The 27,930-nt window shown below is 37.2% G+C and overlaps 1 protein-coding gene across 4 annotated transcripts in view; it reads left to right on the top strand.

Annotated features, from left to right (window-relative positions):
- Positions 1-27,930, top strand: part of macrod2 (mono-ADP ribosylhydrolase 2) — a 403,284-nt gene that overhangs the window by 150,285 nt on the left and 225,069 nt on the right. For all 4 annotated transcript variants that reach the window (XM_025005187.2, XM_017412992.3, XM_017412994.3 and 1 more), the window contains exon 5: positions 16,884-17,000. In XM_025005187.2, coding sequence (XP_024860955.1) covers positions 16,884-17,000 — 117 coding nt within the window. The remainder of the gene's footprint in view (positions 1-16,883; positions 17,001-27,930) is intronic.

Below are 27,930 nucleotides of genomic sequence, written 5' to 3'. Positions count from 1 at the left end.
AAAGTTGTTGTAACAGCAGAAGTTGGAGTAGTTGGACTTTAAGACCAATAGCAATGCTTAAAATGGTTTTATTTTGTTATATTTTTATGGATGTGATTCATGGTAATCACACTGGGATGTTTTCCTTGGAACATGCGGAAATTGGTTTATAAAAAAAAAATCACAAAATGGTAATAACAGAATTGATTGTAGTCGTCCAATGAAATAAGTTTGTTTTCTAAAATTTTTCTTTTGTCAATAATTCATTTCCACAAATTTAACTTCAAACTTTTTTTTATACGGTTCTTAATGCTTTAGGTTTTGTTTGCTTTTTTCATTTTCAATTTGTTTTCTGTCCTCCTCACTTGATGTTTTACATGATGGACTTTTTTTTTGAAATGGGCTTCTGTAAAAAAGGAGAAAAAAAGTTGAAAACATTTAAATTTAATTTCTTGTAAACCTTGCAGAGTAAATTTTGGTTTAGTTTCTTATAAACCTTGCAGAGTAAATAATTTATTACCAAAGCAAGACATTTTAATATCAAGCGATTGCATTTTAGCACAAAGTTGCACTATAAGAAGTCCCGTTTTCATTAATTATAATTACCATATTACTGGAGTCTGAGGCCAGGTTGAACTGAGGAATACTAATGCAGGAAATAGTGTTTTGTTTGTTTGTTTTTTCTAAATCTTTACCCATGCAAGAACTACTTGTTTATAGCGTGTTATAAACAGAAAAGTGTGGATGCTACCTGACATTTCAGCTTAATTTGTCTTTGCCTAAGTACTCATTTAGTCTGCACAATTGCTTGATAAACTCATATTATTTAGTTTGCTGTTTGCAAGAATAATTAAATAGAATACTGTGCAAATAAACACTGGTTTCTAAATGCCATTAGTGTAAAACTTGAACTGGAAAAAAATGAATAAGAAGTGAAAAAGTGTAATACATTTTCTTCTTCGAATCCCTGCTGGGAGAGAAAGGAGCCAAACCTTTGGTCTTTTTGTGTGAGCTCCAGGTTGATTGGTGTTGTGCCAGGTTTCTGTGCTGGCCCAAATTGTGTTTGCTCCTTTTATTAGATTCAGTTGCAATGGTCTAAATGCAAACACAGCACACTGTGAAGTCCCATTGGTTTTGCTTTAGGAAGACCAAACCTCTATACTGCACAAGGTGTTATAGACTTTAGATTATATCTTAAACCTTAATGCAGCGGCAAATGACCATTGCTATATGAAGAAATAACAGAGAAATGATGTAGATAAGAGCATGCACCCACTTTCCTTTGTTTTCCTGCACATTAGTAGCATGCTGTGGCAGCTGGTCTAGATATGCATGCATGTTGACTGCTTTTGAACTAAGCTAAGTTTGTCCTCTTAAAACTCCTGCAAAGAGAATGATAATATTGCTACTATTAATAATTTAGACCAATGCTATAGTGGTCTCTTTTTAGCTTGTTTTTTTCTGTTTTCGGGCTGTTTTCTGATGCTCTAATCTGACTCCTACTAGTTTTCTGACATTCTATATTATCCCTTCAAGGCTGCTGACACAGTCTGTAGTTGTGTGTTTACATTTGATACTGAGAGGTTCAAACTGAGATGAGTAGTTGTACCATATGTCTTAACCTTGTTATGCTGGCAGCTACAATATCACGACTTATTTCAATCTGTGTCATTCTCTCAGCCACTTGAAAGTCATTACTGTCTTCTACAGATGCTGCAATCGCTGCTGTTTTTACTTTTTTCAACAGTGAAAATAAAGGTTTTGGTGTCTTTTTAAAGATGATCGGTATTAATCTCTTCTTTTTAACAACAGTCTGTAAACATCTAGGAACTAAGGACACCAGTTTCTGGACTGATGGCGGATTACCCCATCTCAACTTTCTGTTTTTTTTTTGACGTGTGGCTGCCATAAAATTCAAATCCTTTTTTTTTTAAAGTTACAATTTTTTAGTTTAAAAAATTGATGTTTACTATGTTCCTTTGTGAATAAAATATGTGTTTATGAGATTTGCAAGTCATTGCATTTAATATTTGTTTTACACATCTCAATTATTTGAGAATTGAGGTCGTACACAAATATAAGCTCATGCTCATAGTGAAGGAAAGTCACTCATCCTTTTGCCCTTTGTTTCCTTCCTTATATTCATTTTTCTAGTACAGTCATCCTTGATATAAAAATAATCAGATTTTAATAAAATCCTAATCTCCTCTTTAATGGCATCAGCAATTATGCCATAAATGGATTTCTTATACCCCGTCTTAATATAAGAAATTAAAAATGGAGCCTAACCTGCTTAAGGGCTGTACGGAAATCATGAGATTAGCTGCAAAACAAAGTCTGTACCCTGCTGTTCTGTTGTATCTATCACTGCTGCTTCACTGCTTCGGTGACAGATATGCTGACCTGAGAGATTTAACGTCAGAATTGATAACTAATATTCTCAGAGGTGATGGGGCGCACAGTCTTGTAAGTCCACATATCATTCCTGGAAGGTCAATAGCTTCCATCATACCCTTAATAACTTCTTTCAGGATCTCCTGGCTCGGGATACAAAATGCGTGGCACCATGGCATTTTTATTTTTTAGGAAAGTGTTAATTAATCATAACAATTGCTATTCTGCAACCCCATAATCATAAAATCTTGACACAGAGTTTAATGTTTGTCATTATTTAACCTTTCTTATTTTCTAGATTTATAGGTTGTTTGTATCCAGGCTGTGTGTAAAATAGGAAAAGTTGTTGACTTATCACATTTTGTCTGTTTGCAAAATGTTTGACCAGAAGAAAAATATATCGTCAAATCGCCGTCTTCACAGCCGCGTCTGTTCTTGCTGGTGCGCATCATAAATGTCATTTTTTGGTTTGAGATTAATGGGTGGTAATCCAAGCTGTGAACAAGCAGCTCTCTGTATGCTGTCACTGTAGAGGCCATTATAGTGTTCCATTTGAATGATAAAACCACTTTAGAGCAAGGTGGGTGCTGCATGGGTGCCTGTCTGCCCACTGGATAGCAGGAATAGGTCTCTTCGGTGAAATGGTTGAATGGAAGGGCGACCAGGCATCTCCCTCATTATTAGACTTGTCAGTGTCACTCACAAAGGCGTGAGTGACAGAAGACCCTATTACCCTCCAAGATTCATCTCCACCCGTCACAGATAGAGCTGCTTTTACCGTCATCGCCGGGGTGGGTGGAGGGGAGGCAAAGAAACGGCTCCAGCTGTCTCATTAATGTATCCCCACAGATTAACATTAGCTTCTATCTCATTCATGCTGGTGTTCTCACAAATCTGATTTTATTTATGCATTCATAACAAAATAATAGTTGTGATTAATGAGATTTTTTTTGTTGCCACAATGCTAATAAAAGGCCACTTTTCAAATAGCTGGTAAGTATGTTAAAGCCGATCCTCCCTTGAGAAAAATTATCTACTTAATTAAAACGACCAGCAGGAAATGGCCTGGAATCATGACGGTATAATTATAAAAGCCCTATTTCTGTTAATCCTTGGCTCTGCAGCGACGAGTCTCACATCATGAAGTCGGGACGGGGCCACCAGTTAAGCTGAGAGACCACACAGAGTTTTTACAAGTAGGGGCAATGATGAGCATTTACTGATGATCCGGGGAGCTGAGAAGGAACCTCGAGGTCTGCTCAAGGCTTTTTATGGCAGAGAAAAAGTGCAGTAAGATTAATCATAAACAACAGGGATTCGAGAGGCAAATCCTGGGCGTAATAATAAAGCAGGTATTCAACATGTCAGTCTCTATTGTATTATTTTACCTGTAGGGAAATGGTTATTTATGTGACTGTCATAGCTTTTTTAAAATAAATTGGCTGAATTTCAAACCTGTTAATATCAGGTGTCATGTTTCCAAAATATTCATCTCAGCAGGGTGTTTTTGTTGGGCTCGGTGTCTCCGTAAAGGTGGCTTCTGTGTTTTGCTGGTTTGTTTTAGTTCAGGGACCTTTGATTTGTGTCTCACAGCTGGGCCTGGGGTAGCGGTTTCAGTGGGCAGCTGCAGAAGCTTAATCTCTCCTCTGCTGACACACACTCAATTAATAGATAGCACACTTTGGTGTTCTGCAAGAAAGTTGTCAGGGCCTGTCAGATAATTTACTGAGGAGGAATCCATGCCGGCCATCACAGGCTCTGGCCCCAGAGGACTGTTTCTCTTTGTTTGCGCTGTGAATTTAAGACGGGCAAAGATTTTTATAGCAATGAGGTTCCGAGTCTTTTTGACAGGTGCTGTAAGTGCTTACAATAATGGGACAAAGTGAAAGGAATCCTCATTATTACTTTTTCTTTCCCCTTTTAGTTAGTTTTTTAATGGAAAACCTTTCTTTAAATTTTTTTTTCATTAATAAAATTAAACCCTCTGAGACTTTCATATCTCTCAAGTCTACATATTTTGAAAATGGAGATATTTTTAATCCTAAAAGTCTTTATTTAAAAACTTGACTGTGAATAATCATGTTGTATTCACCAGAGGATTTTTAAAAATTTTTTGTTTTCCGATTCCAGTCCTTTTTCTCGTCTTGATTACACTTTTACAAAATTCACAAATGATTGGGTTTTATATTTTAAAATGACTTTGCACAGGAACACTTCTTAAAGGTCAAATAAAAAGTGTTTCGAAGCTAACATAAATCAAAAAGTCATAAGAGGTGCTTGTTTTCGGAGTTTGCCTTTTTATTTTTTTCAAAAAGTACACCGATTTAAAATGAATAATCAAAGATTGAAAAAACTATTAGTATCTCTTCAGTGTTTTCTGTGACAACCCTGAAGTGTGACGTATCGAGAGCCAAACACAGGAACACAAACAAGGCAGGAAATGGTAAATACAGATAGTGTTGGGAGGAAATGGTTGTAATTAATTGTGTAAACTGACCAAAAACTCCAACATCTGAGTCGTTCTTCAGCTTCTCAAAGGACAAGAAGGTTTGATGGATGTGGTTAGTTTAGCTCTTGGTGAAAATTACAACCTAAAGTCTGGTTCAAACCAAATGACCAAGGGGAACCGCTGAACCTTAGTGAGCTGGTTTGTCACATTTGTGCTTCTGTTAGTTTGCACTTTTTGTTTATAAAACTGGCAGTTTTGCTTGTCTTCTCTATATAAAACTAATAATTATTATTTTTTCAAGGGCAGTTTAGTTTAAAGACTTAATAATTTGTACTGTTTTGGTTGAATGTGGGTATTTCCGTTTTCATTCAAGTGCATTCTTTGTTAACGGAGGTTGAGAGTCCAGTTCCAGTGTTATGTGTTCTTTTGAAAGTAAAGTTTATTAATCTTTAAGAGGATGTATTTGCATTATTAGGTTATTATCATTACATTAGTTTAAAACGGCCTCCAAACAATATTATCGTTTATCACAATAATTTCTGAGACAGGTCTAATTGTGGGGCTCGAGTTCCTGGCAGCATCACTCCAGACCAAAAACCCAAAACATGTTTTTAAACTGGTTCTCTTATTTACAAAACTTGCCTCCTCTTCTGCGACTAAACACTGCAACGGTCCTACAGTGGCCCCGCCTCCTTCTACGTCAGGAGGTAACTCCGCCCACGCAATCACGACACTTTGTGATTTTGACACAAAAACTGTAAAAACAAGTCATTAACGTTTTAAATCAGAGAAACGGACCACTGGAGTCTTTTATGATGGTGTTTAAATTAAAAGAAAAACATAAAAACTCATTATTTTTGATATTTTATTTCATTTCACCTTCAAGTTTAGCCTCTAAAAACTTGAAATAAACAGACAGTGAAGCTCAGGATTTATGGAGCTGATATGTGACAGATGAAGATTGCAACAAGCCCTGCAAGCTGTTAAGTTTCTGTCAAACTTATATGTGTGGTGCAGGGTTTAGGAAATAATTACTGAATGTACCCCAACCCCATTCAAGATGGCTGACACAATTAACTGACCTTAGAAAACATAAAAATTGCTATAATTTAGTCAGTTTTAAAGCTATTGTGCTAAAATCTGGTGTGGTTGTTTCTTTCAAGGAATGCTTGGCCTTATTTCACTTATTTTTTCTGTGCGTTTGCTGAGTGAGCTGCTTCAAGAGTTGGCTGTAATTTGTGTGAAAGATCTTGAAAGACTTGCGTCCTTCAAACAGAGGACAGGCATTCAGTGTCTCACAACAACTAAAATCACTTGCAATAAAAAAGAATAAAACATGGAGCTGAAAAATGAGGTGTTTTTGAATTAGGACCTCAGGAAATTGTCAGTTTGAGTGGGAAAAAAAAGTAATATGTCCCCTTTTTAAAAGAAGAAACAGATACCTGTGACTCCCAGTCACTTTAAAAGCTTTCTTGGATTCCACTGATCAAAATTATAGCCCAAAATTTGAGTTTGTCATTGCTAAAGGTTCCTACAAACTAAATTTTTTCAAGCTCACAAGACAACTTCCTGTATAGGGACCCCAGATGTTCTTATACGCACAAACACAGAAATTTCCCGCCTTTTAAAAGTATCTGTTCTTTAATGTTTTACTGGGTTTACACTGATTTCTGTCACTTTCTTTTTGATAAGCAAGCAAAACAGAGCTAAAGGACTGTCTGTTATTAATGCAGTTTTGCTTGGCTTTTTAGCTTCATTAAAAAAACAAAAGCAAAACAGCATTGAAACACTGATTTATCTTAAATGACACTTTGATTTTCCCTGATCCTGTAGCACGTTTTGAGAGTCCTTTATTTGCCTAAATCATAAGCAATTCAAAATCCACATCCTGCACTTTCACATGTAAACTACATTAAGATTAATGATCAAAGACTACAAAATTTTAATGACCTTTTTATTCCATGGCTCTCTATGAATTTGGCATGCATCTTGTGCTGCTTTACAAATGTTAATATATTGTACATGGCTGTAGGCTTTTCTGATGAAGCGCTTAGCACCACCAAGCCCAAAGAACCATGCATAATAGCAACAGCTGTTTATGCATTCTAATTCAAAGCAGTGGCCTTTTATTGAAAATCTCCATCTTTCTTCATTTCCTCAATTACGGATTCGCCGGAGAGTTTGGCCTGGAGTTCCGAGAGTCTGAGGCAACAGCCACGGTCGTTTTCTCCCCTGAACTGCCTTAAAGCTGGCTATTCAGATTGCTCCATAATTACATGCATTTGTCTCGTCCTGTCTGCTGTTGTGCTTCTCAGAGCACTGCATGCTTTGAACAAAGTGCTTCTGTTCCAACTCTCACCTCTTGCCAGGTTGTTCTTAGAAAAGTCATCCTTTACCATCATGCAGCTAGCTCTCCTGGGTAACTCCGAAGATGAACTTTGTGCAGGGAAGTAATTTATGATGAAATTGGCCAGGATCTGCTTGGGGCTGTGTTTTCTATCCATGTTTTCTCAACATTAATGTGTCCCTTATTAGCCTAACATCTAAAAGAGGGCAATTTCTTCGAGAGGCGACATTTAATTATGTCTGGAGGAAAATGCGTATTTGTATTATTGATTCCAGATAGTCCTTCCTCTAAGGAGTGCCGAGTACTCGTTAGGTTCCTTGTTTTAGTTTATCTTTGATATAATTTTTTAAAACAAGCCTGAGAATCAGTGAGTCTTGTCAGATTTCATGCATTATATTAACTTTTTATCTAGTTCAAGAAAAGGCTTTAACAGTCATCTAACAAGTTGTTTTGATCAGAATGACTTTTATACTCCATTGACGTTATTGAACTGTTGATTTGTTTCTCCGTACCGTTAGTAAAACATCTCATCAATCACTGAACTGATTTTAATGAAACTTGGAGAAAATAATCATTGGATGAGCATCTACAACTCATCAACTTGGAAGCAGACGGATTCAAGATAGCTGCTACAGCCAGCTGACACTGGAAAAACAAAAAAATGGCTGTAAAATTTATAGATGTTATGCTTAAACTGGGTGTGGTAGTAGCTGAGCATTGTCCCCAACCAGGGATGTGCGGTCAGGGGAGGCAGGTGTCGTCACACAGTTAAGGACTTGTTGGTAAATTATTTTTGTCCTGTGTTTTAGAGGGGGAACCGATTATTTCAGACGGCTGAAATATTTGGTTCCCTCCCTGTAACTTTTGCAAAAAAAGAACAAATGTCTCCAAATTCACAGGACTTGTTGTCCATGATGAGAGGAATAAACACAGCTAAGGACTTGTTGGTAAATTATTTTTGTCCTGTGTTTTAGAGGGGGAACTGATTATTTCAGACGGTTGAAATATTTGGTTCCCTCCTTGTAACTTTTGCAAAAAAAGAACAAATGTCTCCAAATTCACAGGACTTGTTGTCCATGATGAGAGGAATACACACAGTTAAGGACTTGTTAGTAAATTAATTGGTTGTTGTTGGAAACTTAATTATCTAGATAAAAGCGAAATACCACTTCAGGCGGAGAAAACCCGCGTAAAAATATTACAACAGTTCACTGCAAACGCATATGATGCACTCGATCCACTGCAGATTACATGCAGTCTAACCAGGGATGTGCGGTCAGGGGAGGCAGGTGTCATCATGACAAGAAAAAAAAGATAACATAAATGTCCCCAACACATACTTAAAACCTGTGCATTAACTGTTGGAGTCAACCAAATTCAAGATGGCTGCCACAGATAACTGACCTTAGCTTACCCAGAAATGGCTATAACGCAGTCAATTTAACAAATATTTATCCAATATTTTGTGTGGTAGCAGCTGACAATCATTCCCAACACATACTCTAAGCACTAACAGACCATGTGAGATATCATATAACATGAATTTTTACTTTTTTTTTTTAAATTGGACTAAAATTGCTTTAAATTTGTCATTTTTAAATGGAAAAGATGATCTTCGTCAACAACTCTGGCGTGAAAGGCAGCGGGCGATATGCATTCCTTCAAGAATCAAGAACTGCTAGCTCTTCATTTGTTTTGATTTTGAATTATACTAATTATATTATGCATTTTGGGGATTTTTAAAAATATGCCAAGGTTACTTTTCAAGAAAGAAACCCACCTGTTGTGTGTGTGTTCACTAATGCAGTCTACGCACATTACATTGGTCTTTCAGATCATCCCGTCCACATTGCCCCCCCACCCCCTCCACCTTCCCACCAGTAACAGTAAGAGTAAAGCTGCAGTGCCAAAGGTAATCTAACCTGGGAGACGAGGCGATAATAGCCTCAGTGGCAGAGTGCTTGTTTGTAATAAGAAAGTGGATGAGGAGTCAAAGGTGAAAAATGAGTGTGATATTGAAGGAGGGAGAGGAAGCTGTAAAAGGAGGTTTGTGTTTATCTGTGATTATTAGTGAACCTCACATCTCCGAAATGAAAGGTTTTAGACCAAGGTAGAGTAGCAGAGGACACAAATGCTGGATTTCTATCAGGGAGGGAAGCTTTGTTCACAATTTATGAAATAGGATGCTGACTGACTCCAAATGGCACAAATGGAGTCTAAGTAGATTCTACCCTGAATATATCCTGATGCCCTTTTGCTGGTCACTTTTATATCTCCAGACATCAAGCCAGTCATTTCATGATACCATCAAGAAAAAAAGCTTACTTGAAGTTGGTGGACATCTATATTAATTTGGTTTCTGTGCAGCACTTGCATAGTTCATTTGTATCAATATGACTAAAGCAAGCATGCAACAGAACAGACATGGAAAACAAACGAAGCCATTTGAATAGTTTATTGGTCAAAGTTCTGTTCTCAGTGCATTTTGGCAATAAAATGTGTGCAGAATTTATAAAAGTACAATTGAGTCATTTTCCAAATCATACTCAACAGTTTTATTGTTTATTGTTTGCTTAAAAATGCAAACATTTTCCTGTGGATGGGGCCGAGCGGCTCCGTTCACATCAGCAGAGTGCAGTTAAACCAACATGTGTAAATGTAAGGGTTGTGGCCGTGACTGTTGTCCCTGGGTGTTCGGCACGGCTGGGGTTTGGCACCAAGTCGTCCGCAGCTGTCAGTCTCCAGCCTTTTATTGGTAACCTAACCTGGCATTCCTGACAGCATGGAAACTGGGCTGCACTAATGCATCAAACTTTATCTTCTTGTGTTTTTTTTTTTTGTTGTTGTTTTAGGTTTGGAGAAATAAGAGTCACAGCTTTGTTTTATATATATATATATATTTTTTTTATAAGTTGTAGAAATTGTTGGCGAAACAAGCTTTGCAGTTGTTGTCTAACTGAGAGGTGCATCCTAAGTCATTATTCACTGAAATCCATGATTCAGTGTGAAGGGGAAAAAATGTGCAATGATGCTGTGAAATGTTGCCAGCAGCTTTGTTTTTCACCAACTTCAATAAATCTGTCTGATTAATTATGTATATTTATTGTACGAGACAATAACAGACACAGAAAAACTGCAGACTTTTGACAAAGTATTGCAATGAAAATTTTAGTTTTTCTCTTAACCATTTCCACAAGTACAAAAACTATTTTTTTTTTTTGTTTTTTTTAATTTACTGGTTGATGATGTTTATTCATTTCAACTAATGTAACGACACATCCCAATAATGTGTTTGGGAAGAGTGATGTTTTAATGACATTATTTTATTATTGTTGTCTAATTTCAGGGATTTTTTTATTTTATTGTTTAAATATTTTTTTGCATTGACCAAATTCATTAATTAATGTTGCATACTCATTTTATTTTATTCAGGATCACAGTAGTACTACAGCAGTGTAGCTGCTGCTTTATTCCTCTAATTTTTAAGGGTTGCAACTGTTGGAGGGACCAGTTTGTGATGCAAAAATTAGCTAATTTTCTGTTGCAATATTATTAAATGCTGAGTGTTTGTGACCTGGTGACCAGCGAGCCATGTGGCAGTGTTCTCTGTGGCCAATTTTTGAAAAATCACAGCTTGTTTTTGTGCGTACAGCTTGCAGAACTATTCCAGGTCGTGCACACTATTTTACTGCCCACCTTTTCCCACATCGCAACTGCCCCGTCTCGCTTTGTGTCCACACACCCCCGCGTTTATGATTTAATCAACTGGAGTACACTTTTGAAATGAAAGGTTAGGGTTCTCTGTTTGGAAAAGCAGGAAGGATTTTATGTGAGAAACAAGTAAACAAGGCTCATAATTGGACAGCCAGCAAATACTTCTTTTTTTTGCCACCTTAAAAAATAATAAGCCACAACACTCAACAAAAACTGATATTGTGAATTTTTACATCACACTGCTTTTGCCTCAGACATGTCTTTATAATAAAAAAGGTCTTTTGTGTTCTGTGTACACCAGTGCTATCATTGTTATGAATGTGAGTGCACGTTATAATCATAAAGTTTGAAACTATATATTTGTTAGAGAAAATTCCTCCCTTCTTTTAAAATATCTTTTAATCTGGAGCTGATTGGTAATTGCAATAACAGAGAAGTTTCTACTAGAAACCTGTTCTCTCTGGTTCTTTCTCACACTGCATTGTTAGGAGAACATTGAGCCAAGTAAGCCTGGGGTGTATAATATCACTTATGTGGGTAACATCTGTGACTATCTCTCTGGAATGCTATTAACTCAAATTCCTTGTTTACCTGGGTATTACAGGTAAAATGGAGATTATTATCCTTTTCCTGGGAACTTGGTTACAGTGGAGGGTAAGCGTTGGCTTCTGTTGCATCCAAAAATTGCTGTGATTAGAACTCATAATCCAATATCACAAGGGAGTAACCACAATGGCTTGAGCATATTCTGCCTGACATTTAGCTCAACCAGATCTCTCATTGGCACTTGATTAGCAACTAATCCATGTCATTATCTCCTTCAGTGGAATTAGTTGAATAGAAAATAGTGTTGTAAATCACAGAGGCTGAGTTTTGGAGGGGCTTTGATCAGTGTACAGCCCTGAAAGCGCTGTGAGAAGAAATATGTTGTTGCCATGGATACTACAGCAAAATAGGTAAGAGACAATATATGGCTCAATAGTTTCGGGAACAAGTTTAGTTTTATGTAAAAACAAGAACTCGGTTTGAGGAAGAATCTTCTGAAAGTTTTGGTTCATATTGACCAACTTGTTTAAATAGTTGGCCTTCGCCACATTTGTTACAAAGGTCAAAGTTCAGGTAAATCTAGCTAGAAAAGACCATCCCTTTCTGTTAGATTAGTGACTGTTTTATAGACTTCTTCATATCCTGTCAGGTAAAATCCAGCCCACTCTCCCCTTCCGTCTTGCCCATCCTGTGCTGCCTCTTTTGGCTCCAGTCCTGAACCCAACCCTCAGAGGAGTGGAAAATAATTAGGAGAGAAAATTGCTGCTGACACTATTTCTGAAAAGCAGGGTATTGTAATGAGAGCAGAGCAGGTATTCATTGTGTCTGAGGGAGTGATTGAAAGCTCTTGGTTTTTGGGCTGCCTTGGAGAAGCCCGGGGAGAGTAAGCAGAGTTTTGCAGAGTCCCTCATTGCATGTGGGAACTGAGCCTTGAGAGGACAAGGCAGAGGTGTCTTCAACAATGGCGGGAGCCAAGGTTACAGCTGAGTAACTAATTTAAACTGCTCTAGACTGATACACACACTCATGCACACACACCCTCATCTCTTTTGTCTTTCTCAATATGTCTCTCTCTCTCTGTCTCCTGCACTCTTCTTGTTCCCATTATGTGTTCAGAGGGATGCTGTCCAGCCTCCGCTCAGAGTTATCTTCATTAGCTGTGTGGACTTGCTGGAGTGGCTGCTCTGGGAAGTTTCTCTGAGCAAGGCACTCAGAGAAGATGAATAAATGTTTTGTCCCACATAGGCCTGGCCTAAAGCAGAGGCAGGCTGCAAGGAGAGATAGATGGGGTATTAACTGTGTGATTTTTCAGCAGGGGCTGAGGAAGCCCAGCAGTGGGCTTGACAGAAGCAGATGCTGCTGCCGGAATATTAAGCCTGTTAAACGAAATGTCCTCTGTAAAGATCTCTTAATGGGACTTGAAGTATAGCGCCATTCACCTCTGTTTGTGCATCACATAGATGAGCACATGTTCATTGTGGGATTTGACGTGAGTATCAGCCTGAAAGCATGGATAAGAGAGAAAGAGACTTCTTTCATCGTCTTTCAGTGCTGTGATGCAGGTGCATCATCAGGATGATGATTAAGCATTTGAATATAATTATGACATCCAAGCACAATGGAAAAGGGACACAGACATAATTGCTTTAAGGAGTCATTTTGAAACTACTCAAACACATGGGGCTACTGATGATGACAAAGCTTCATTAGACACCTGGAACTGACTTCAGTTCAGGTTTGGCTTCTCAGATATAATGTCAACTCACCCAGTACCTAACATTATATGTGCAGAATATTAAAAAAACAAATGCATTTATTCAGTAGTTTTTAGGCTCAGTCCACATAATAAGCTGTCTTTTTTCCACATAAACATGTCACCATTATTAGAAAGATTTTCCTCCACACAAAAATCCAGAAAATGACTCAAAAAGTGCAGTAACTATGCCAGGCCTGTATGTGGCACTGTGACACCTCAAAAATACACCTGAAACAAGAATCAAAACCTGGAGCAGATGTTTCAAAATGTAAAAACAAATAGAGAAAGATAAGGAGGGTGGATGGAAAAGAAAAAAACAAACCCGTTTTGTAGACTGCCTACAAAATGGAGCTTCTCTTTGTGACAGCAAGAGTTGGTGTGAAGAGTTTTCCTCCTAATAAATGTTCAAAGGATTCAGAATAAATTATTTATACACGAGTGTCAGTCTGGGAAAAATTATTCTCATTCTCATATTTTTTAAACATATACTTGAAATATATGGTTGATATTTTCCTGTGCTGTAGTAATGTTGAGTTCAAAAAAGTGGGGAAAAAGAATCTTGGCCTTAGATGATTTGTTTGAATAACGAGGGGTTTTTGCTCTGCTCTATTCAAGGTAATGTTATTGTTCATCAACCTTGTCTGCTCATTGAAGTTATACAGGAAACAGGGATTTTGCTGTAGTTAAGCAACTGGTGTCTGCAACACAAACACAAGCATGTAATCTGTTAATATTGGGGTCGTAGGTCAGGCAGGAGGTGGGACTTTGACGTCATTGTTTCCAAAAGGTGTTTAGGCTGTTCACACGAGAACACAATGGTGTTACGCTTTAGAACCCAGTTTTGAAAAATACCATTTAATGGTTCCTAAAACATTGTTTCCAGGTAGACAGAGCCTTAATGTCCTGATGTTTCATTGTGAACAACACAAGAGTGAGGTGACATGTCCTCCTTTTTTTGAAGCAGATGTAAATGGCATTGTTAGTTAATGAGAATCTGAGGCTGCCTTTGTAATGTTTCAGGCATCCATAATATAGAAATCTGCTGGGAATAAAGCTGAGATCCAACTTAAATGAGAAAATAAATTGATACTCAAATTGCATGTGGGTCAAATCTCCACTTATGGGAACTCAGATCTGCTTTTAGTTGCCTAAGTAATGGACAGGAAAAAAACAACTATTCACAATCAAGTTGGGATTGCTTCATGCAGAGTGTTCTCTACAATTGAATTCAAAATTACAAAGTGCATTTTGAAATCTATCTCTGTCTCCATGTTTCCTCTCCCCTCTTTTCACGTCTCTCCCAGACACAAAGACGATAAACACACCTATTACCCACAATGCATCTGCTATATTCCACTAGTAAAGCAGGTAAATTAAATCTGTAGCTCTACCTTCCAAGATGCTGGCCAGCAGCCAGATCAGCTCAGCATCTCTTTCTCCGTTTCCAGGCACTGTGAACAAATTTGCGGGCTTTTAGAGGCTGGCTGTCACTAGACGCACGGTGACACTTAGTAGCATCAGAAAAAGTAGCTTATGCAACCGCAGAGGACAGGGGGAGAAGTGAAATGAAAGCTGACATTATTATCTACAATCTCTTTCTTCAGATAGCGAGATGAAACAGAACCCCTTTATGATTTGGCTGGCAGGGTTTGTAAGGTGCTTAAAGGTAGGAGATCAGTAATGCTTGCATGTGATCAGTGGTAGTGTTTATGGAATATGGAGTCCTGCAGGAACATGGTAAACTAGAGAAGGGCAAAATTACCTGGCTGGCCTTATACGACCATTAAAATAAAGATCAGAGCTTACTTCTGCTCTAGGAATGGATTGAGGACATCTTCCTGCCTTGAACAGTCTGATCTGCTTATTTTGAAGTTGTGGCAAGTTGTTTTTCAGAGGAGAGACAACATTCTTGTATTTTAGATCTAGTGTGGTTGAATGACAGGATGACAGCTTTCTTTAAACACTAACTGAAAGGCACATTTCACAAGCAGCTGCTTTCTCTATCAGACATTTAAATTACCAAAGATCTATTAGCCTAATAAAATGGTAAAGCTTCATTGTGTGTGGATGTGCCATTGTTTGACCAACACCTCAGTGGAACAGGCCAAAATGTCACGGACCTAATCACAATCTGAATATAAAAAAAGCCTTTCCAAAATAATGGTAATCATGTAATACGTGGGAGGGGAAAAGAGTGTACAATTTTAATCATAGCTGTTGCAGGAACTTCCTGTTCGTGTTTTTTTTTATGGTTTTTGGCAAACTGAGTTGGGGAAGACTGCATTCAGATGATTTATCCTGAAGCACAAAAAAACTACATTCAAAAGGCTTTAGAGCTTTCAGTTCAGCCTTTTTGCATTTAGCAGTTCATGTTTGTGAGATGTTCAGAAGCTATTGTGATGCAAATATGTGTGCCTGATGATCATGGACAATCTTGCTTGCATAGTTTATATTATAAAAATGCCAAGCCTACAGCCGGCACTACATCTGCTCCACGTTGTGTTAAGTAGCTTTCATTGTCGTCGCAGCAATCGCTCTGCATATCTACATCACTGTCAGAATCATGCTACTTTTTTTTGAAAAGCCATCAGGAGAACTGCCTGTCCCTCAGTCCATTAAAGATGATTGATAGAAGTAGCAAATCTTCCGCCCAGCTGTTGTCTTTGACTCATCTTGAAGAAATTGAAAGGAGCTCAAAAGGACCATCCCTCATCAAAAGACCTTTTGTCTGTTTTCGTGATGTGAAGCAACGTTCGCCTTTGGAGATACTATATAACAAATCTATGGCCTTTTTTTTTTTCCTGACTCTGCACATGAAAGATTAAGGCATTACAGATGAAGATCTAGATTAGAGGCACATTTTGTATGTATTTTTTCAAAACATCAGAGGAACATCCTGCAGGCGATTTTAACCCTTACATGTTTAATTCAAGTCAATCTGGGAGGCTTGTCCCCCAAAAAAAGACCTGTTTGCCCAAGTGCTTCTGTTCTCTGATTCTGTTATCTTCTAATGGTTTGTGAGGATTTTTACAGGACAACTTAAGGAGGATTTTATGATATTTCAGTGTGATTGATCACACACTCTTGGAAGAATGTCAGGCTTTCAGAGACAGATAATGTGGATTTCTATCTCTCTGCCTTCTTGCGTAAGACATGCCATCAATCAAGTGCATCATGTCCTTAACCCGGTAAAATTAAAACCTTTGGGGGGCAAGGCACTCAGGGTCTCCATAGAACCAGGCCACACACGTCAACACGGAGCACGACAGAATCAGAACACAGATCCGAATCACACAGGCTCACGCACAAAACAAGGCAGAAAATACAGTTAATGATCTGACTCTATATTGTTGTTGACAGAGGAGAAGGATTACAGGAAGAACAGTCTCATTTTCACCCTGCGCCGAGGCGTTATTAGATCCTAGCCCATCTAATTTCATTCTGAAGGTTGTCAATATTTACCAGCAACAGGCACAGCACACTGTAGCAGACCCCAGTCTCCCTTCAGGGAAGAAAACCAGAGCCAGGGAGATAAATTTAACATGTAAAGATTCAGTTTCCAGATTCAACCTCAAGAATTTTCAGCTTATTTGTTTTTTTTCCCCCCTTGCATGTCTGAGATTTGTGGTTCTGCTTGTTTTGTGTTTTTCTCCTGAAGTAGGCCTCACTTTTTTATTTTTTTTGTCTGTGTCTTTCAGTTGACGGCTGCATACACAAAGCGGCAGGTTCCTGTCTGTATGATGAGTGTCACTCACTAAATGGCTGCGAAACCGGCCAAGCCAAGATCACCTGCGGCTACGATCTCCCTGCAAAATGTGAGTAGCAGTGATTATCATTTTTTGATTGCTTTGTAATGTGTACACTGGTGCCTGGCAGAAAAAAGTTATTTTATCAATTCCATTACCATTAAGGGTTTCATCACCTAAGGGTTCGAGGATAGTAAAGTTTGTAGAATCTACAACATTCAACACTAACACGGAAAGTTTGATGCTATGGAAAATCAGCTTTTTTATTTTGCTTTCACTTTTAAATGTCAACAGTTTGAACCAGAATGTTCAGTTTTTTCCTCCTAATGTATATTATTTTTGTTTATATACATCCATCTCTGTATTTTAGGCTCTGAATAGAATGGTAAAGCTCTTACCTCCTTTAAATGGTCTTATTCTTCTTCAACAAACCCATTAACATAAAGGTGTTATTTTGTTTCATGTTTGCTGCAAAAACATCTCAAGTTTGGTTTGCTGTTTCAGTTTTTACTTATGTTTTTCCAATTCTATAATGGAAAGGCTAAAAATGGTAGACAAATCCACTACCAACACTATGGTGTTTGCATTTCCATGATGTAAAAATCCATGGACATCACTGAAAATATTCCATCTTGAAGGTAGCATTCGATGCTTCATCATCTCAATGTGCTCTAATGCTGTCATCACAGAAGTGTGAATGACCTTTTCCATGCTGCTGATACCACACCATACCTTCATAAAGCCTGGCTTTTAGACTTGTTGCTGATAACGGTACTTTTCTTCTTTCGTGTGAAGCATATGGCATCCATTTCCAACAAAAAAGGTCTGGAATACTGATGTCTGTACTCGGCACGTTGCCCCACTGCATGATGGTCCTTCATAGATGCAGCTGTGCACGTAGAAGGTGATGCTCATTTTGAGCATGGATGAAGTAAGACTGTGTTTTACAGACATTACTTTTGTACCAAATTTTGATTACAGTCAATTTCTGAAATAATACACTTTTTTACATTTACTGAATCATCCTTTGGTTTTATTTGCATTAAAAAAAGGCTGTATTGTTTTCAGCATTGCACTTTGAAAGAAACAATTGTGCATATATGTCATATCTGCATATAATGACTGAGACATTCAGACTTTGGATGTTTAAACTTTATAATTTGATTTAAAAAAAAAACATTTTTAGTGTCTCTCACGAAGGAACTATTAGCTGCTTAATTTGATAGATTTTTCATCCTTGATGCATTCTGTTAACAAATCAAACAACTCTTTTTTTTTTTTTTCTTGCAGTGAAGAATAAGTAATGATAGTTTTTTATGTTTAAGTTTATTTATGTGTTGCATTGTTGTGCAGGTTTGTAAACCTTTTGTTAATGGTCTTGGTAGTTGTCCTCAACACATATATCACGTTTTAATTTTAGTCAAAAGCCTCTTGCTTTGCAAACTTGAATGTAAAAACCTGACGGGATTGAAGAGATGTCACTTGGTGTAATTTGGTCGAGACAAACGTCCCAGTAGTCCTAACCTAACCCTGAAGGATTTCTGAGAGACAGCCAAGAGAAGACATTGAGGCGCAGATGAAATTAGGTTGTGTTAATATGGTATGTCGTAAAGATGTCAAACAAATGGAGCAGACAAACTGTGAGACAGTCTTGTGGGCAGCCAGTTCAAGTGTGTTCAGCTCCAAAGCTGGTTACACCGTGACAATTTAATAACCTGCAGTGTCACATGGTAGCAATCACACCGACATTAGTTGCTGTTGTTGTAATTATCTCTGAACAAAAAATCTTTTCTGTTCGGGTAACTTGTTAAAGGCTGTGAAGTTCCGTTTTAGGAGGTCATTTTTCTTAAGTGCAGTTTTATTTTATATTAGAATTGTATTTGCTCTCAGTCGGTGTCGTTTTCCACCTCTGTTATCATCAGTTGTCTCTTCTGTTCTGGGAAACAAAGAATTAAAAAAACAAAATACAAAACACTTTTTTTAAATGAGCACTCCAATTCTAATGATCTTTCATTAGATTATTTTAATCATTCATTTGTTCCACCTACATACAGAATATAATATTGGCTTAACTACAAAGTATTTATTCACTTCACAGAAGTTCCACCCCCTCACCACCGGATACAAAAAAATAGTTTTCCTATTCTAAATATTGGACCTCACATGCAACGATAAACATCTTGATTATTTAAAACATTTTTGATAATATTATGTTAAATATTACATAATTATTGATTTAGTTTTGGGACATATAGTACTTTTTAATTTAATTAAATTCATTTGCTTCTAATATTTCAGGTAAAATAAAAATCAGAAATCAGTTGACAGTTGTTTACTTTAATATTTTATGTAATAAATTGAGCAGACAGACATGTAGAGGTTGCAGTAAAGAGTAAACAGATGTCATTTTCAGTTACAAACAAAACTTTTTTTGTTTTTAATATTGATTTTTATTCTTTTGTGAACAGTGTTTGAGGACTTAATCTCTGTAACTAAGGACAAAGAAGTTTAAAGTTGCAAAGATGTGGAATAAACTGTATTTATTTATTAATTTTGGGGTGGAGGGGTGGTATTTAGAATTGTTCTTTTTCCCTTCGTTTTAATAATCTCATGACCTTTTCTAATGATTCCTAGAAAACAACCTTTCATTATTTGTTTTGACACCTCTACTCATCTTGCAGTTTTTAGTGTTTTATGTTATTTGAAGATATTGCCTGTGGTGGTGATGTGTTTCTTTAATTTAACAAAGATTACGGCCGGCAAAATTGTTAGTTTTGTTTTGAGAAAGAGAGAAATATTACAGATTAATTCTCAAAACATTTGCTAAAGCAATAAAATGTTGTTATACTAAAAAACTAGTTATGTTTCACAGGGAGGAAAACGGCTGATCTGAAATCAGAGTTCTTGTTTGGAGATTAGATTTGCTGAGGCAATGGAAAATGACCGGGCTAACCAATCCCATCCTTTCTGTCCTTTTTTTTTTTTTTTGTCCTCCCTCTTTTTTAAAGACAAGAAAATTACTCTCCATTACATCTCACTAAGCAGTTTAGGCTGCGAATCCCAGCGGCAAAATGAGCCTTTTCTTTAAGAGGGCCATACACATGTGCAGCTTATTATTATAGAGCCGGCCCAGGATTATTAATCAGTGTTAGTAATTACCCACCTACCATAGCAAAAGGACTCAAAAAAAAAAAGTCTGCTACATCAATCTAGTGAGGAATTTGTCTATTTGTCCTCTTGTTGGATAAGGTACTCATCTGTTAGTAGTCAAGCGTAGTAATTGAGGTCACTCGTTTATGACTGAGGATGGATGTGCACAATTCTTTCATTATTGATATTCAGGTTTAAAAGGTTATGTGGATAAAAAAAGGGAGAAATCATTACATTTAGATGGGCCCATGTAGCTGCTGTCCTAATTAAAGTGTCCCTAAGAACTGTGTAACTATATGCTCATTATTTGGAGACACTTATATTAATATTTTATTTAATAAAACACTCTGGTGTAGCTGTGACACCTTTTTTTTTGGTGCTTTGTTGTTGAACTTAAAATATAGTTATGCCCTTTTTTAATTCCCACTCTTTCCTGTTGAAATCCACCTTTGCAGGTGTACTAGCACACCTGTTAATCATCATTTAAATATGCAGGAGATTCAGTCCAGGTTTAAAAACACGTTGAGAATGAATAATAATTATTGAAATACTGGTCCAAATCTGCCTGTCTTCAATTCAAGTGTACTCTAGCAGATTGAATCAAAAATGTGGGAGCAGCTGCCAAGGTGTGTATTAAACAAGCTGAAGCAGGTGGACAACAAAATAATGTGCATGGCCATGAATGCAGTTTTGCACGCTGTTATTTGGTCAGAAAGTGGCTTTATGGCTTGCTGGTCACTTGGTGGCAAACACTGAGTTCTTTGGGACTGCAACAAAAAATTCTGGTTGCTGGTTGAGTCGCCAATAACACACCTGCTATTTTAACCCTCAAAGGTTCTTTAAATATTCTTCGCTGCTCTTTTGTTTGGATAGTTTGAGTCAATATCATCATTTACTTGCATCACTCATCGTTTTGGGAATCTCTGCTCTTTAGCTTTGCGTCATGTTGGGCAGTTAGTTTATTTAATGCGTAAATAGTTGACACCTAAATGTCTTTTTAGTGTCAGTAAAGATATTCTGAGTATCACCATTACTTGTTCCACAGTTTGAGAATAACAGATTTAGAACAACCCAGACCTCATTAGTTATTTAAGTGATTTAAGGAAATGTTGTCCTCTTTGGCACCAGATAGTTATCTTCAGTACTACAGGACATTTTCCTAAATGAATGTTATCAGTGTTGGGCTGGTAATGTTCAACCAGTGGTTAGTGAATGCTTTTACATGAGTTAAAGTGGGATTAGGGAAGTAAAATCCTGGTTTTGTGCCAATATGAAGCAATCCAACATTTTACAAATTATTATATACCTAAACTTTTATTAAGTACATGGCTTTAAAATTGTTGGTGCCAAAAATGTGGTTTTCTGTCCTTGATTTGAGTTGCTGTCACACCAGAATGGATGATTTATTTTCTTTCACTGCTCTCTCCCAGCCTGTATCCCACAAGATTTGTGTCCGGTCCCACTGGGTGTTTGGGATCCAAATCCCAACAGAACCGTTCCATACCAAACATCACCAAATGCCTTCATTCAACAATTATCCAAAACAAACAAAACACTGGACACATCTTGTTTGTTAGACTATATTGCATATTCTGAATGCAATCACCAATTTGCATATGGGATTTGAAACTTCTATGTTTTTTGTCTCTAAAACACAGCTTGAACATTAGTTGTTTTTTCTTTAGTTTTAAAATAAATTACCATGAAACAACTCATTTGCCAAATTTGTTTTAAACGTTTCTTTTAGGTTCACTGCTAACATCAAGTAAATACATATTTATTTATTTGTTAAGAGCGATTTTACCAACTTCCTCTTGAGCGACTCTTGACCGCATGTATTGTGTAAGGGAAATAGTTGGGTTTTTCGCCATAATACTTTTACATCTTGACCCTATTACCCAAAGTTACGTGTGTCATCCGTGGATTAGTGGTAAAAATAGTCATCCTCTGACTGTGTGGTCAGTGGTTTGATCCCCTGCCTTTTCACATGTCAAAGTGTCCTTGAGCAGAACACTGAAGCTTGCATTATCCCTGATATGTTCACTGGTGTGTGACTGTAAAGTAAAATGTGCATATAGAGCACAAATATGTCAGAGAAAGTGTTGCATGTGGAAAAGTGAGCCAAAAAAATATAAAACTATCTGAATATCTGAAACTAGTTTGGTAAAGTAAAAAAAAAAAATTAATCTCTCTTACAAGTTAAATATACACCAAGAGACTGAATGAGAAATATTAGCGTTTGTATTCTATTATCCAAAGTAGTGCTGTAATTTGAATGTGTGACACATCTGAGGGTGATGTGTGGTGACAAAACTCTACAATAGAAATGACTGAATCCTATCATTATTATGCTGCTCCACGGATCCACACTAATAACGTTTAGCCACGACCTCGTGGGTTAATCTGCTCGCGCACATATCAGCCCGAGCTGTCACAGTAAACCTAGAACGTATTTAGGGTTCAAACTATAGGTCTTCGTGAGAAAGTTAATGCGCCAAAGGAACTCTTAGATGGAGCTTTGCTCTTTGCGCTCCTCAGTTTTATCTGAAATCTTTTACCCAGTTTTGTTTTTCTCCCTAGGGCAGCTTTAGATTGGCAGTTCAAAAAGCTTGTGCTGTTTATTGTTTTTGTTTTTTTTTTTTTTTCTCTCAGCCTCTTATTTTTGAGCTCCAAGTAAATGCTTTAAATAATAAATTATATTTAGAAATGAGACAGTGAGGCCAGCATTTTGTTTCATCGTGCTGCTGTCACCAGTGGCCTCTTTTGATTTTAATTTTCGTTAATTATTTGTGAAAACTTGTCTTGAGCGTCAAGTTTGGACTAATGAAGAATTGGTTTTACTTTGCATCTGTATGAAAAGGGTTTCTGTAAAACTTCTGATTATTGATTCTGTAAACTCTCCAGGAAAATAGCAAACATTGGACTCATTCCCTCAAACTTGTAGGATTTTAGATTTCTGCCTTTGGAGCATTGCCCCAGTCCTTTCCTTTCTGATAGCTTGGAGACAAAACCTTATTCGTGCTGCGTTGAAAGAGTGGCAGACCTTTGATTACACTCTTATCAAAAACGGATGCTAACTGTTTTAACACCCTCAGCTGGTATTCCAGCTCTGCAATGATTTATTTGCACTTGTTCTATATGCGCTGAAGCTTTGCCAGAGCAACACACAGAGCTGCCATTTTTTTTAGCTGCTTCCATAAACCTTTCAACTAAGGCTGTGTTCTCCTTAGGAAACTCACAAGTTTCTTCCTGAACAAGAAGTCATTGTAAGTTTTCCAACTATAGTTTGTAGCAGCAGAACTCCACTGTTCTCTCAGAGAGACACACAAGCTTGGTTGCCATTTCTAGATGCTCCTTAGCTGTATTTGCAGAAAAGGTTATCTACTCAGGATTGCAACATGTGCAAATCTAATTAGTGTGAATGCTAAGAGCTGAACGACAGCTGAAATTTGCAAATTAAAAATAACAAAATGTTTTCTAGAAATTGAAAGTATCAAAAATGGCTACCTAAAAGTAGGAGAACAGAAGCTAAAAGTAGCAAAAGGATAGCCAAAATTGATAAGTAACATAAGAAGACAAAAAAAGTGTATATTAAAGTAGATTTGACGAGAACAATGTCTTTTAAATACTCTATTTTCCGCACTATACGGTGCATTGGATCATAAGACGCACTGTCAATGAATGGTCCATTTTTGAACTTTTGTCATACAAAAGGTGCACCGGACTATAAGGCGCATTAAGTGAAACAAAACAGCCCTGTCTTTTCGGAGAATACTGCACCGATGTAAGCTTCAAGTGTAAACGCCGCCACCGCTCATTGTGGGCGGAGCCCTGCGTGACTATAACTGAGCCTTAATGCTGCAAGCGGTGCAGCTTTGTAGTTTAACCAAAGTCGTACTAAAACATCACGATTTCTTACATATATATGTCGTTTTTTGAGAAAATTGAAGGCTTTTAAGTGCCCCTCATAGTCCGGATAATACAGTACTGAAGAGATCTCAATGTATTTCTATCGGGAAAATAACAGTAAATAAAGTCAGATTGTTTCAAAAATATAAAAGGTTCAAAATCCCAAACTAGCACCCATCTCCCAAATGAGCTGATGAAAATAACACGAAGTATGCAGAAATACTTAGATTGCAAAAAAAACAAAAACATGGAAAAATACAAAACCGGATAACAATAGTGTGAATGCTGATAATTTATTAATGAGAAGCAGTTTATAGAAACATAAGTATCATCAGGTTTATTGTCATTGGTTGTATTCAGCATCTGTTTTTTTAAGTTCTTAAACTAAAAGTTAAAGCACAAGTGATTTTCAGAAACAGTGTTATTGGTGCAAGTGGGATTTATGGGGTCATAGTGAGACAAACACCTTTGGGAGATACTCCCCATTTCAGTTCACATCCTTCTTTATCAGCTGCTCCCTTTCAGCACAGAGCGGGAATCTCTGGTGTTTACTGTAACTGCACCTGTGCTAATAATACTAATCATTTGCTTGTGATAAATTTTTCTCCCTGATAGCGTGTGAGGAATCTTTCCCATGCCCTAGTTAATCTAAGAGACCAGGCCGTCTGTTCTCTCTCCACTCTGCAAACACAGATAAATCACAGCAAAGTACCCACTATTAGTAGGTGACATACAGCACATTCTGATTAAATTACACCCAAGAACATTATCAGGTTGCGGTGTTTGGTTATCAAAGTAGTCTCCACCCCATCGCATACAGCGTGGCTGATGCATTCAGTGTTCTTTCAGACACCCCATAATGTGTTAATTTAGGTGCAACTTAACTTTCTGGGAAGAAAATCCACAAACATCTGTTTTACTTTCATTTAAAACTTTTCTTTTCTCCTTTTTAGATAGTTTGTGCCACCATTTAATATTTTTTAGTATTAACTTGATAGTTATTGACAAACTACTTTAATCACTTTACGAAAAAAAAGATTATATTTGATTTTATGGTAAAGTATTACAGGATTAATTAATAGGTGCTTCAAGCAACAGCAGTTTAACAAAAGAAAAGAAGATATAATTACTTTAGCCTGATAGATTTATTAATCTATCAGATAGATAGATTAATCTATCGATGAAAAATCTGAGTGTCTAAACAATGTGATGTGACTGTGAGAAGCTTTTCTTTTTCCTTTTTTAAACCCTGTTAGATTCATTACGTAAGTGAAAGAAATCCCTTGTTGTCATAAAATAAATTATAAGGGCTTAAATGGACCTTTGTAGCTGCCGTAGTCTCAAATACACAGAGTGCAAAGTCAACATTTTTTTTTTTTTTCCTGCTGCTCACTGTTAGCACTCACATCACAAACGTCACTTCATCTCTTCATGCCCACTTCATTCACCGGACAGAGTCTACTCCACACTTTCTCTGTCTGGACTCTTTTAGGGCTTTTGTCTGTTACACCAGCACTCACTCTGTCCTTAAGTGTGGCGTTAAGTTGTTTGAAGTATAAATTCCTTTTTTTTTGTGTGTGTTTTGTGTAACAGTGACTAAAGTGAAGCATGATCTTACCAGTTTAAACAGCAGGTAGAAGAAATAATTAAATGGGAATAAAAGTTGAGAAGAATATTAAATTAAAGCCAGTTTTAAATTAAAATCATTCCATAAAAACAGATGGAGTTTTAGCTGTTTTAGTCAAGACCTCATGCTATATTTTGTAAAATGCGTTGATGCTCAGGGAATGTATTGAGCACGACTCTCAGCTACTACCACCCTAAACTTACCTCAATTTCGGTCAAATTGACAAAGTTAAAGCATTTTTTGTGTCAACTAAGGTCTATTAGTTGTTGTGGCCATCTTTGAATGATTAGAGTTCCCCAAAATTCGATCCATTGGTTCTTAAGATATTTTGCTAACAGACTGATGATTTTAAGTTAATGCCAGTTTTAAGCATAGATGTTGCACAGTTCATGGCACCTGGAGTATGTGTTGTGTATGACTTCTAACTTCTACCACACCAAATTTTACAGTAGTAAAATTATAAATTTTTAAGTTACAGCCATTTTTGTGTTGGTCACTGATGATTAGCTGTTGGGTTGGCTCCAAAAGTTAATCAGTTGTAGATGTACAGCCAACGATTACTATCTGAAACTGTAAATAAAATGTGTCCAGTGGTTCAGGAGATATTTTGCTAAAAGACAAACATGCTTGGACGGACAAAGACCCCAAACAAAACAGCGGGCGATTACTTATAACAAAGCTAAGATGCATCAAGTATTTGTGAACACATTCTTCAAAATTTCCAGGATCTTCAACATTTTCAGAAATCAACGAGAGACCAGCTGTTTTCATTATTTGTCATAAAAATGTCCCCTTTTGTCTTTGCCTTAGTTATTTCTGTCTGGCTTTTCATTGGCCCCAGTCAAAAGGAAAATCAAAAAAATCAAAATCCAGCTCTCATCTCTAAAGGCCTGAATATTCTTCAGTGTCCTTCTCCTTTCAGATATTTGTGCTTCCTTTGTTGGCTGGCCTGTCAGTCTTTCTGGCCTCTTGAGGACTGGAGTAATTTGGTAATTTTGCTTAAATGGTGATACTGTAATTATGTGGCATCAGCTGCCTAGCTGTCAGTGAGATGGCCAATGGTCATTCATCACCAGGAAACCAGAGGGGGGGTGGAGGGGTTCACGACTGATGGGGTAAACACTTGCAGAAAGAAAAAGTGGTGGTCTCTCCAAAAAAAAAAGGGCTGAAAATAGGAGGTGAGAGGCCTTTGGAGTAATGGGGTGCAGGAGAATTTACAGCCTGTGCGGTGGGCTGGTTGTTTTACTCAGAGGAGCATCAAGGCGTGCCTGAGCAGCAGAATTGACAGTGATGCATCAGGAGGGGGCTTGTGAAGTGGGACCACTGGAAGGTCAGGTTTGAAGTAGAACGTGGCAGCAGCTCTAATGCAGTCCTGCCATCCCATCACACACAGCTCCCATCTGTCCATGAATAAGTCCAGCTTAATGAAAGCTGTCATTAGAAAGAACTCATCACCAAGCAGTGGCACATTAACACAAAGAGAGAATCTACAGAACTGTTTCAGCTGCCAAAGTCAGTGTTTTTATTATTTAAATGTAATGTTGAAAATAATTTTATCCAATTATAGCTAAACCATGGTTTGGAAACCTAATATTAGAACAAATCTTAAGTATTTAGCAAATAATTTAGTGTTACCTGATGAAATAAAAATGGAAACCATATGGGTTTTTTTCAGATTTTTGTCCTTAAACTTTAAAACCATTTAGAAATAATCCAGGAGGTAAATGAAATAACAAAATGAAACTGTTTTCAAAGTTGGAGATTTCATATTTTTTAGAAAGAAAATGCCAACAAACAAGTTCTTTCTCTACATTTGCTGTTGACACATCTACTTCACCACAATATAATCTTGAAAATGCTCTTTCACGCTGAAAAACTATAAAACAATAAATTATTCGTAGCATTAGTGCTGTTGCACTTTCCTCAGGAGCGTTACAAGAAGAGAGAAAGGTAGTTAAATGAAATGGAGGTTTGCTAGAATACAACAAAATGCATAATAAATATGTTAGGCATTGCCAAAAGCAGGACCTGTTTTGCTCATTGGTTGTAGAGTTTGAAAATTAAAAAGAGGTCTCTAATGGAAAAGACCCCCTTTGTCAGTGCATTGAGAACTTGGGATCATATTCTTTGATGACTGCCTTTTGTGCTGTTTTCAATACATCATCTTTGAATGTTTCCACAATAATGTTGGCGCTGGTAGTAAATGCTGCTGCAGATGAACTGCTAAAGTCTCATTCATCAACCTTTGAGGGGATTTTTTTTATTTTTTTTTTTTAGGGAGCTGGTAGGAAAATGTCTGCAAGCAGTCCAAAG

The sequence above is a fragment of the Kryptolebias marmoratus genome, linkage group LG22 (genome assembly GCF_001649575.2).
Source record: "Kryptolebias marmoratus isolate JLee-2015 linkage group LG22, ASM164957v2, whole genome shotgun sequence".
Taxonomy (NCBI): domain Eukaryota; kingdom Metazoa; phylum Chordata; class Actinopteri; order Cyprinodontiformes; family Rivulidae; genus Kryptolebias; species Kryptolebias marmoratus.
Note: the sequence above shows the minus strand (reverse complement) of the source record. Positions and strands in the feature narration are given on the sequence as shown.